At 37.2% G+C, this 12,621-nt stretch overlaps 1 protein-coding gene across 9 annotated transcripts in view; it reads left to right on the top strand.

The window, feature by feature from the left end:
* Positions 1-12,621, top strand: part of Ankhd1 (ankyrin repeat and KH domain containing 1) — a 107,522-nt gene that overhangs the window by 10,789 nt on the left and 84,112 nt on the right. For all 9 annotated transcript variants that reach the window (XM_021651685.2, XM_021651687.2, XM_021651684.2 and 6 more), the window contains exons 2-5: positions 2,925-3,075; positions 6,389-6,545; positions 9,752-9,899; positions 11,837-11,984. In XM_021651685.2, coding sequence (XP_021507360.1) covers positions 2,925-3,075; positions 6,389-6,545; positions 9,752-9,899; positions 11,837-11,984 — 604 coding nt within the window. The remainder of the gene's footprint in view (positions 1-2,924; positions 3,076-6,388; positions 6,546-9,751; positions 9,900-11,836; positions 11,985-12,621) is intronic.

The raw sequence follows: 12,621 nt of genomic DNA, 5'->3' as shown, positions 1-12,621 counted from the left end.
AGTTTTCATAGCATGCAAGATTAGGAATTTGCTTTTGTTGTCTTTCCAGCTTAATTTTCACTGTCTTCCATTTACTTTTAATATTTGAGCCATACCAAATTGCTGTAGTTCTGAACAGCAAGCTATTGAATGTCCTGGTGTATATGTTTTCACTGCTTTGGCTTCTAGAAACATAGTAATAATTATAATACGTTGAGTGCTCATTGTCACTGAACTAAAAGGCTTGCTTATACATTCTAAAAACAAATCTTGTAAGTACCATATAAGGAAAATTATATGGTTCCGAATTTGTGTATGGGGAAACAAATGAAATATATAACATACACAGAGTTATATTTAGTTAATGATAGAGCTAGGTTTTTTTCTTTTTCTTTTTTTCTTAATTTTTGAGGCAGGATTTCTATATCACAGTCCAGGCTAGCCTTGAACTTGACATCTCCTTTCCTAGCTTTATGCTAGGATAAATAGGTGTGTATAGATGTGTACTCCCATATCCAGCAAGAGTCAGAATTTGAATTCAGATCTTTGGGTTTTAAAATCTGTTTATATCCTTATCTTCTTTTGGGGGTGGACAGAGTCTGTCTACATAGCCCTGTTTGTCCTGGAACTCAAGAGATCTGCCTGCCTCTGCCTCTCAATGCTTCAATTAAAGGAGTGTGCCACCATGCCCAGCTATACACTTGATCTTAGCCAGTTTAGGAATGATAAGCCTATGTTTATAGTAATTGTTTATTTGTTTTTGAGATTGGTTCTTGGCTATGTTGCCCAGGCTAGTCTCAGCTTGTGGCTTCATTGATCATTCTGTATCAGCATCCCAAATAGCTGAAAATACAAGTGTGCACCACACTATAACCTGTTTTGTGTTTTGTTTTGTTTTTGTTTTGAGACCAGGTTGTCTTTATTGAGTGTAAAGTTGTCTTTATTCAGTGTAAATATATAATAAAAATAAAATGTATGTTTTATGTTAGGACTGTCTTTTTTTTTTTTTTTTTTTGGCAATACTGGAGGTTGAAACCTAGAACTACAGCCTTCAGCTTGCTAAGTAATTGTTCGTTCTGCACCTAACTCCTAGAATGTCCTTTAAAAAAATTATTTTTAGAAACATAGGTTGAGAGTGAGATAACAACTAGTTACTACTGATCATTGAAAGATTTTTTTTCTTTAATCATTTTACCAGTGTTAAGCCATGTTAGTATAATTGAAATTTTTTCGTTTTGTTTTTGTTTTTCGAGACAGGGTTTCTCCTTGTTACCCTGGCTGTCCTGGGACTTGCTTTGTAGACCAGGCTAGGCTCAAACTTAGAGATCAGCCTGCCTCTGCCTCCAAAGTGCTGATATTAAAAGTGAGTGCCACAACTGCCCACCTTAATTTAAAGTTTTATTTCAATTTTTTTTACACCTTTTTGAGATTGGAAGCAGAACAGTAGATAGAAAAAAGTAAAATAGTTTACTTTGGTCATAGTTTAATATTAAATATATATTAAAATAGTTTAATATAAATATTTATATTAATTGAGGGTTAGAAAAGGGCTCAATGGCTAAGGCTGTGTTATACCTGAGCCATCTATGTCAGGCAGCTCAACACCACCTAATTCTAATTCTAGGGATCTGGCAGCTTCTTTGTTTCTGGTTTCTGAGGACACCTGTGCTCATGTTAACATACACACCCATAAGCACATACATATACAAGTAACTAAAAAGGAAAATAAATCTTAATACATTCCAAGAAACATGTTCACCTTAAGTTTTAAAAATTCAATTAATTAACTTGATTTAATTAGAGGGTTCTATGTATATTTTTAAATTGATTTTTGTTCATACCATTTATTAATTTCAGCAAAGTATGCTGCTGGGTATGATGTATTCTTAGGCATGCTCCACTATATCCAGCAGTGGGTATATCTGACTTCCATTTTTTAGAGTCAGAGTAAATTATTTAGGAAAGAGAAAAATTGTCTTATAATGGCCTAGTAATGCTATTATGTTTTTCAGTGTGGAGATTGAGTCCAGAGTTTTGAACATTCTAGGCAAGTGTAAGACATGCACCCAACCCCTCTTCTTACATTTATTTATCTGTGTGTCTCTGTGTCTTTTCCTCTGTGTGTGTGTGTGTGTCTGCATGTGGATTTCAGTGTAAAGATCTGAGGATAACTTGCAGAATTCAGTTGTCTTTTATGTGTGGTCATGTGGGTTCCCATGACCAAATTTGATTGTCAGGCTTGCCAGCAAATACTTTTACTCTTGGCCACTGGCCCACCCAGCCATTTTTCTGTTGACTTAGGACAGGGTCTTATTAAGTTCCCTCGGTAAACCTTGCACTTTGATCTTTTTGCATCAGCTTCTTGAGAGCTAGGACTGTAGGTCTGCACTAGGAGAACTAATGTGTTTGTGTGTGATTATTATTTTGCTGTCTTGTTCTGTATACAACTTTCTAAGAGGTTATGTGCATGTACTCCAAAAAATCACATGTATATATGCATTTTTATGCTCTGTGCTAGGAATATAAAGATATAGTGCTCTCCAAGAAGCCTATTTAATGTGTCTGCGTTATACCTGTCATCATGCTTGAAGATTAACAGAGAGGGCTGGAGAGATGGCTCAGAGGTTAAGAATACTGGCTGTTCTGAAAGTCCTGAGTTCAATTCCCAGCAATCACATGGTGTGGCTCATAACCATCTTATCTTGTGATCTGGTGCCTTCTTCTGGTGCGCAGGCACACATGCAGTACAGTATACTGTATAAATAATAAATAAATCTTAAAAAAAATATTAACAGAGAATGTTCCCTTAAAGTTCTGTTCCCATAGCTCATGTTTATATAATAATCTGGCTATGTTTTAATTACAAATAATATCGACTTAGAGTATAGTTATTGTAATCATTTCTCATCAGTTTCATCATTATTCCATCTTTAATTCATAAACAGGTTGAATCATTTATTTTGGACCAAGAAGATTTGGATAACCCAGTCCTTAAAACATCAGAGATATTCTTATCAGGTCCAGCAGAAGGAGCAGACTTGCGCACAGTGGATCCAGAGACCCAGGCGAGACTGGAAGCATTGCTAGAAGCAGCGGGTATTCTCTCTCTCTATTTTTAGAGCAGATCTCATAAGGAATGGTGGCGTACACCTTTCAGCACTTGGGAGGCAGAGGCAGGTGGATCTCTGTAGGACCAGACTGGTATCCATGTGTAGAGAGCCTGTCTCACAACAAAAAACGATAGATCTCTCTAAAGTGTCATACAAGGTTATCTCAGTGATTTTTTTTTTTAATTTCCTAAAAGTTCACATTCTATATTTTAAAAAATATTGATTGAATACAGTGAATAATTTTTTGACTCAACTCATTTTTAAGGTAGTAAAGATGTCTAGTTAACAAGGAAAACACCAGGTGCATAAAAATATATCAGTTAAATGTAGTTTTCCAACTTTTTTACTGTATTTGAATTGATTCAGGGAACTCTAAGTTGTTTATTTATTTTAATTGATGCTTACCTTACCTAAAAATAAAAAATAGCTATTTTTATTTTTAAATGAACACAAACTTAGACTAAAGTAGACCAAGCTGTGCCAAACTACTGGTTTTGAAGTATCAGCCAAGAAAATCTGTGGTAGGCCTTATGTGATAGCTCACAGCGATGCTTGTCCTCTGTGGGCAGAGGCATGTTGCCTAACAGTCTGCGCTACATAGTGATCCAAGTCAGCTGGAGCTACAGGATGAGACCCTGTCTCAGAAAACTGATTCGGGGGCTGGAGAGATGGCTCAGCAGTTAAGAGCACTGGCTGCTCTTCTCGAGGACCTGAGTTTAATTCTCAGCATTCACATGGCGACTCACAGACATACATGAAACTAAAATATCTCAATGATAAACATGCTTTCTCACTGGGTGTTGTGGTATACACGTATGAGGGAAGCTGAGGCACAAAGATCACGAGTTATAAGTTATGGACTATGTTAAAAAACACACACAATGTTTTCTCAAAATAATATATAGTTATTATTTTATAATGTATAGTCAGCTCATTATTTATTATACAATTTCAGTTACACTGTAATTAAAGCCTTTTATCTTCTCCAAAATACAGAAATGTAGAGCAGGGTGTGGTAGCACAAGCCTGTGATCCTATCACTTGGGACACCGAGGCTAGAGGATTGCCTTAAATTCAAGACCATTTAGCCTCCATTGCAAGACTTTGTCTCAAAAACAAAACAGAGAAGGAAGTCTAGCCAACTGTTGGAGTGCAAGCTTACAATTCTGCACTTGGGACGTAGAGGCAGAAAGATTACTACAGATCTGTGGCCACTCTGCCCAGGCCTGTAAACTGAAATTCTATCATTTACTCTTTTTTTTTTTTTTTCCTTGACTTTATGTGTAGGTAGGTATGTGCAGCACCTGGGAGGGTAAGGTGAAAGGATCAGGAGTTGAAAGCCAGCCTTGGTTACATATTGACCTAGCTCAAAAAAATTTATTAAGAAATTAATAAAGATAAATAAATTTGATTATTATTATTATTTTTTAATTTGCCCATATTTATGTGTGTGGGTGCTTGTGTCACATCATGAGTTTGGAGGTCAAAGAATAACTTCCAGGAGTTAGTTTTCTCCTGTTACCCTGTGGGCCACTGAGGTTGAATTCCAGTCAACAGGCTTGGCAGCAGGCGCTTTTACTCAGTGAGCCAGCATCTCATTTTCTCATATATTTTATTTTTAAAATGGTATGTAAATCCAGGCATGATAGCACATACCTTTAATTCCAGCACTCAGTAGGCAGTCGCAGGTGGATTTCCAAGTTCGAGGATAGCCTGAGCTACATATTGAGTTCCCTGGGTAGCAAGGACCACATAGAGAGAGACCCTGTTCCAAAACAAAACAAAACAACACCAAAACCAAATAAATGAGTAACCAGGACTAGAGAAACCTTGCCTCAAAGAAAGAGAGAGAGAGAGCAAAAGAAAGAAAGCAAAATAAATAAGTAACCAGGACTCGAGACCATGCCTCAAATGAATGAATGAGGAATGGCTACACATTAAGTGCCATACTTTTACCTTATATTATCTGTTAGCTGGCCTTGTGTTATAAATCTGTAATCTTAGGAGTTGCAGTCAGAAGGATCAGGAGTTCAGAGCCAGCTTCAGTTGTATATTAACTTGGAGGCCAACCTAGACAATAAATAAATAAAATAAAGACTCTTAAAATGCTGAAAATCCCAAATAAAAAAATCTTAAAGCAAATAAATTAACTCAGCTTCCTAGTACTATTAACCAGGTGTGTGTTGAACACCTAATGATCTCAGTGTTCAGGAAACTGAAGGCAAGAGAATCAGAAGTTCAGGACCAGCCTGGACTATGTTGCAAGTCCATATGTTTAAAAAAAACAAAACAAGATAAAGAGGTGTTGGATAGATGCCTGTATGGATAGAGTGATTGCTATGCAAGCATGAGGATTTTAGTTTGGCTCTACAACCATGTAAAAAGTCAGCTGTGGCAGGCTTGTAACTCCGGTGCTCTGGGGGGTCAGGCAGGAGATTCCCTGGGGCCTGCTGTTGTCACCCTAGCTCTTGGTTTAGTGGGCGACTGAGTTCAGGACTAAGGTAGAGCAAGACGTGGTATCTTCCTCTGGACTACATAAAAGCATGTGCACCTACACATATGTGCATGCACTGTAGAGTATACACTGTACTTGCATGTTCATACATACAAATAATAATAAAGATTGAAAGCCAAAACCTCAAACTGTACTATTAAGTAGAGATTCAGAAAGCTTGTTAACAACCTTTTAACATATTTTATGTCAAAGGAAGGAAATCTTATTTTTCACCCATGAATGACAAGCAAAAAGTTATTAAAGAAATTGTGGAGCCTGTCTCTAAAATTACATAAATTCTTTGGATGTTGCATACTTTGGCTTTTCATTTATGCTGTTTGTCTGACTCAACTTAATTTAAAACATTACCCCAGACAATGTTAAGTGCGTATTTGACCAAAAGGGGGGAAAATGTTGGAGTATTAATTCTGATAAGTTATAGGGTCTTTCCTTCATTACTACTGAAAACAGAATGGACAGGATCCTATACTAGATATTTTACTGATAATGGCAGTTTTTCAAGTAAAATATTATTCATTTGGCACAATAAGCATCATAGTAAATCAAATTCAGAATTAAATATAGGAAAAATTACTATGTATATTGTAAAGATGGAAATATTAGGACATGGGTGGTTATGCCATGGCTTTAACATTAATGGTAGAACTGAAATCAACCTTACTTATCTGCTATCAGTTTTGTATATGGAGACTGTGTTTTTTCTTTGCCATATATAATGGTAACTAAAATAATTTCAATCTTCACTTTTTGCTTTTTCTTTCCCTGCATTACCTCATTGATTAAGGAATTGGCAAATTGTCAACTGCGGATGGTAAAGCTTTTGCAGACCCTGAAGTGCTCCGGAGACTGACGTCCTCAGTTAGCTGTGCGCTGGACGAAGCTGCTGCTGCACTGACACGGATGAGAGCGGAAAACACACACAGTACAGGACAAGCAGATACGTATGTGTTCATTTCTTTGCTGGTATTTAAATGTTTTCTTGAAAAACATGAACCAAGTGGGTATTTGAAAGGATGTTATATTTTTAAGTGTATGTATGAATGTGTACATACTATACAAATATAAAAAAGTTTCTTTATTTTCAGACAGTCTACACATAGCTTTAATTGTCCTGGAAGTCTCTATAGACCAGGCTAGCTTTGAATTTGGAGATCTGCCTGCCTCTGCTTGCTAAGTACCAAGTGCTGGGATTAAAGGGATGTGTGCCCATGCATCCTCCTTTCCCCCCAGAAAATACTGCACTGCCCAGGAAATGTTAGCTTTGTTTTTTGAGACAGGGTCTAGTCTGGAATGCTTTACATATCTTGGAACATGCCAGATAGACAAGGCTGGACTCTTAACTCAACAGAGATCTACATGTCTATGCCTCCTGAGTCCTGGGATTAAAGATATACACCACCCTGCTGGGCACTGGACTTATTTTTGAGATAGGATCTCACTCTGAAGCCCAGGCAGCCCTTGCATTCTCAGCAGTTCTCCATCAGCTTCCTTGAGTGCTGGTGTTATGTGTGAGTCATCCATCATACCTGGCTTTACATTCACTCCCTATTAAACATTAAAAAATGAGTGTTCGATATCACTGTATATGAGAAAATCCGAATTGAATAAGACCTAGTTTCTACTTCAAAATAAATTACATAGTCTAAAAGTTTACAGTTAAGTCTAACCTGACTCTCTTGAGTAGTCATAAATGGAATGAATGGCTTACTTACTCAATAATCTAGTTGCTGGTTGTTTAAATATTGTCTCTAGAGTATGAGTATCACATCAGAGCTTATTTGAAGTGTATAGTCTTGGGCTGTGTGTGGTGGCATATGTCTGTAATATTTAGCACTCGGGAGGTAGAGGCAGGAGGATCAACAGTTTGATGCCAGCCATGGCTACGTAATAAATTTGAAATCATCCTGAGCTGTATAAGAAAGCCTGTTTCAAAATAACTTGAAGTTTTAAAAAGAAGAAGAAACATAAGACTGTAACCCAAATTCACTGAATCAAATCTGCATTTTAATAGGCAATATGTGTAGACTCACGGATTTAAGTTAGCCATGAGGGCATACCTGTAATCTCAGCACTTGTGCAACTAAAATGAGGTTATTGATGTGAGTTCAAGGCCAGCCCGGGCTACATAGTACATTGAGGACTGCCTAGACTACTATCTTAAAAAAAAAAAAGGAAAAATAAAAAATAAATTCATGGATTCAGTTAGTTATTTTACAGCATGATTTTTTGAACTAAAATAAGACTTTTGCCATAGACTTATGTTTAAAAATAGCTTTTTTTGTGAATCAGTATGGTAGTAAAAGCTTGTTTACCTAATACTTCAAAATTTTTTTTTACAAAGGAAAAAAATTGTTATCTTTGCAAAAGATCAGTTAGTTCAACTCATTTAGGAGGCAAGCAGATCTCTTGAGTTCAAGGACAGCCTAATCTTCATGAGTTCGAGGACAGCCAGGACATATAGTGAGACCCTGTTGCAAAGTACCATGGACCAATTAATTGGACTCTCTATGGGTGGCTTTTATACAGTCTGTTACAGCAGTGTCTGTTAGCACAAATAGAAGAGCCAAAAATGTGATGTCACCTTTCAATTACAAGACTTCTGGATTCATTTGTACATTATGATTACTCTGAGTTAATGCTTTGAGGAAAGCTAAGCTTCAGCCCATACCAGAAAACAGCAACAGAAAAAGATAGTTCCTTTGTACTACCTTATTTATAGTTTAAGTCATTTTTAACACTTAAAGCTAAAAAAACAAAACTCTATAAACAGGCTAGCACTGTAATTTTATATATGATTGCATTATTTTTTAAAATATTTTATGTGCGAGAATACTTGCTGCATGAGTATATTTGCATCATTTGTATGCCTGGTGCTTGTGGAGGTCAGAAGAGTACCAGGTCCGTACAGATGGTTATAAACTCGTATTCGGAACTGAACCCAGGTCTTCTGCACAAAGCAGCATTAACTGCTGAGTCATCTCCCTTTTTTTTTTTTTTTTTTTTTTTTGAGACAGGGTTTGTCTGTGTAGCCTTGGCTGTCCTGGACTTGAGCTCATAGAGATCTGCCTGCCTCTGCCTCCTGAGTGCTGGGATCGGCCAGAATCTTAAATTGCTAAAATGGCACAGTGATGCATGACTTGCATGACTTTAGTACTTGGGAAGCCGAGGCAGGTGGATCTCTGAGTTCACGGCTAGCCTGGTCTACATAGTGAGTTCTGTGGGCTATGTAGAAAGATTCTGTCATGGTTTTTTTATTTGTTTGTTTTGATTCTGTCTTTTAAAAAATATTGTTCAAATATTCTTTCTAAGACCTTAAGTATTATTGTACTTAAAAAAGAATATTCATGTTTCTTTAACTTGAGCTTACAAAGACTGAAGGCCAGTGCGGGTTGGAACTCGGGTTGTCAGGCTTGGCAGCATTTGCCTTTACCAACTCAGTCATCTTGCTGGCCTTTAATCACTTTGTGCCTAGCTGGGTATGGTCAAATGTGAGTATAATCCCAGTATTATATAGAGTTTGGGGAACTTTTGGACTACATTAGACCTGTATCATTCAACAAACACAAGCTACTTTAATTCTAGACTCTAAAACCCAAGAGTGATTCTGGACATTGCCTTTGGGTCTGTAAGCTTTGAGGATTGCTATTTTATGAAGTCAACTTCAGATATAAAAACAGTTTACCAGAAAGATTATAAAAAATAAAATAGCAGTTGTTGGAACAGTGTTTGGAAAAGCAGTGTAGGAAGAAAATCAACTGAAATAAAGTGTGTATGAAAATCTGGTAATGAAACCCATAGTGTGTATACTTTTTAAAAAAATAAAAGTAGGGCAGAAGAGATGGTTCAGAAGAGATGCTGCTCTTAAAAAGGACCTGGGTTTGGTTCCCAGAACTCACGTGGTGGCTAACAATTGTCTAACTCCTAAAAATATACCTATAATAATAAAAAATGTGAGCGTTTTCAAATTCATATTTTTGCCTAGTTGAACTTAGTATATAATTACAGTTACAAACAGGATGTTTGGCATATAAAATATTCATGCCAGTTTATCTTAGTGTATTTTTTATATGTGTCTAACTAATGTGATTTCATATCATAGGATTATGAGTCTTTGCATCAGTCAATTTTGTGTAATGTTTGATTTTAGTCGCAGTCTGGCAGAAGCTTGTTCAGATGGAGATGTGAATGCTGTTCGTAAATTGCTAGATGAAGGCAGAAGTGTAAATGAACATACAGAAGAAGGAGAAAGCCTGCTGTGTTTGGCTTGTTCAGCAGGATATTATGAACTAGCACAAGTAAGCAGAAATAATCTCTATTCATTTTAGTGGTGCTGGGGAATCATCAAATTCAGGGCCTGTGTGTGGTTCTTTACCCCTGAGCTACATCCCCAGCCCAAAGTGATCTTTAGTGTTTAAAACAGAGGGGCTTGGGTGTCTCAGTTATTTCTATTACTGGTAAAGGGGCTATAAGTGGAAGCCGTGACCCTCCCTTCCTTTTCCCTTTTAGAAACATACAAAATTCATTTTTGTGTACACATAGCTAGGCATAGTTTATTGTTTTATCATATATTCAAAACTAATTAATCATATTGAATAAGAATAATTTAATAATCCTATTTTAAGCTGTTGCTTTTGAAATTTTTGTGTACATACGTTCTGTTTGACTACCCTCCACTTTATTTACTGAGATAAGGATCTTTTGTTCTGGCAAGCCTGGAATTCACCAGTTTGCTGCTCAAGCTAGTCCGCTTTCTTTGGGGATCTCTTCTCAAATGCTGGGAACTCCAACCCTCAGATTTTCATGATAAATCCTATCTACTGAGCCATATCCTCAGTTCTAAACTTGTCTTTTAATTATAGTATTTAAGCTGGACAGTGTTGGTGTATGCCTTTAATCCCATCACTTGGGAGGCAGAGACAGGTGGATCGCTTACATTTGAGGCTAGCCTGGTCTACAGAGTGATTTCTAAGGCAGCCAGGGCCACACAGAGAAACCCTGTCTCAAAAAGAAAAGAAATGGTACATAATGGGGATTTCAGAGATGACTTAGTTTGTTAAGAGCACTGGCTGCTCTTCAAGAGGACCCAAATTTGGTTTCTAGTACCCACATAGCGACTCACAATCATCTGTAACTCTAGTTCCAGAGGATCTGGTGACTTATGGCCTGTGCAAGCACCAGACATACAGGCAGGCAAAGCACTCATACACAAATTTTTTTATTTTTTTTTTTTTTAAATTTTGAGACAGGTGTCTCTGTAGCCTTGGTTTAGCTTTATGGACCAGGCTGGCCTTGAACTCACAGAGATCCACCTGCCTCTGCCTCCCAGAGTTCTGGTACTACAGGTGTGCACCACCACTCATGGCCACACAAAATAATTTTAAAGAAGAAAATAAAATAGATAACTGGTCGGGTGAGATAGCTCAGCAGGTAAGGTTACCCACAGCCAAGGCCAAGGACCTGAGTTTGAGTTTGATTACTGAGGCCTACCTAGTGAAAGTAGATGGCTCCAACTCCCACAAGTTGTCCTCTGATCCATATGTGTGTCATGATCCTTGTGTAACCCCTCACACACACAGAATTAACAAAATAATTAAAAGAGGGGACAACTTATAACTAAGGTGGTGGTGACCATCTGTAATTCTAGCACTTGGAAGACTGGGACAAGCAAATAACAAGTTCAAGGCCAGGCTGGCCGATAGGGATTCCCTGTTTCTAAAAAAACAAATAAAAATAAAAGCATAAGGGAAAGTAGAAGTTTATTTCTACTCCATTTAAATTACCCAAGTTTTAATGTTTTTTTTCCTATATTGAGCAATATTGGGAACTTAAACCATTTTTGTTTTCTCTTGCTAGACAATCTCAAATATGACACAAATTCTTTCACAAGAGCGGACATATGTAATAGGATGGCTAACGAAATCTTTATTTAAAGATTAACATGTAATAGTTAGAAATTGTGGTGCATGCCTATAATCATTTGGGTTGTGGAAATAGGAGAATCTGGGATACAGAGTTTTCCTTGGTTGCCTAGTTAATTTGAGACCAGCCTCAGATGCATGGTATTGTAAAAATATATCATCTGACCTGTCACCTGATCAGTAAAAATTGGATTTTCCTAAAAGGTGATTATTTTTACTTATTTTTTCATCCTTTCTCAAAAGTTTATCTTTTCAGATTATTTTCTCTGTAAGAACTATTAGCAGTAAGCAATAACAACTGTCTCTTTTTAAAGGTACTGCTAGCTATGCATGCTAATGTTGAAGATCGAGGGAATAAAGGCGATATAACTCCTCTGATGGCAGCTTCCAGTGGAGGTTATTTAGATATTGTGAAATTATTACTTCTTCATGATGCAGATGTCAACTCCCAGTCAGCAACAGGTATGTATAAATTGATATGAAGCAAAAATAGGCACAATTTTTATAACATCATAAATAAAAATTTGATTATGGGAGTATTGGTGAGATAGCACAGTGGGTAAGGCAGTTACTGAGTTTAATTCTCAGGATCCACGTGACAGGAGAGAACCAGCTCTTACAGTTATCTCTCCTTCCACTCACAGGCCATGTAGACACATCCCACCTCGTGCACACACAAAACAAACATACCTTTCAAAAATTAGGTTACCGGGGAGAATGAATGCAACCATCTGAAAATAACCTTGACTTTGATATCTTTAAAAGTCTTGGTTGTAGTTGTTTCGTTATGGTCTCAATCGGTAGACCAGGATGGCACTTGTGCTAATAAAAATGCTCTTTTATCAGCCTCCTGAATGTTGGGAGTATAGCATGCACCACCAAGCCTGCTGAAAACTCTTTAAGCCAGTGTGCAGCCTTTCTGAATGCCTAGCACTCAGTAGGCTGGAGTAGGTGGCTTCTTGAGTTTAAGGATAGTAAAATCCTGTGTCCAACGACAGCAAATCTGTAACATGAACTTGGACCACACATAGTGACATTTGCCTATAATCTTAGGCAGGAGGATTGCTGTGTATTTAAAACATACCTTGGATTCATGAGG

The sequence above is a fragment of the Meriones unguiculatus genome, chromosome 2, assembly GCF_030254825.1.
Source record: "Meriones unguiculatus strain TT.TT164.6M chromosome 2, Bangor_MerUng_6.1, whole genome shotgun sequence".
NCBI classification, from domain to species: domain Eukaryota; kingdom Metazoa; phylum Chordata; class Mammalia; order Rodentia; family Muridae; genus Meriones; species Meriones unguiculatus.
Note: the sequence above shows the minus strand (reverse complement) of the source record. Positions and strands in the feature narration are given on the sequence as shown.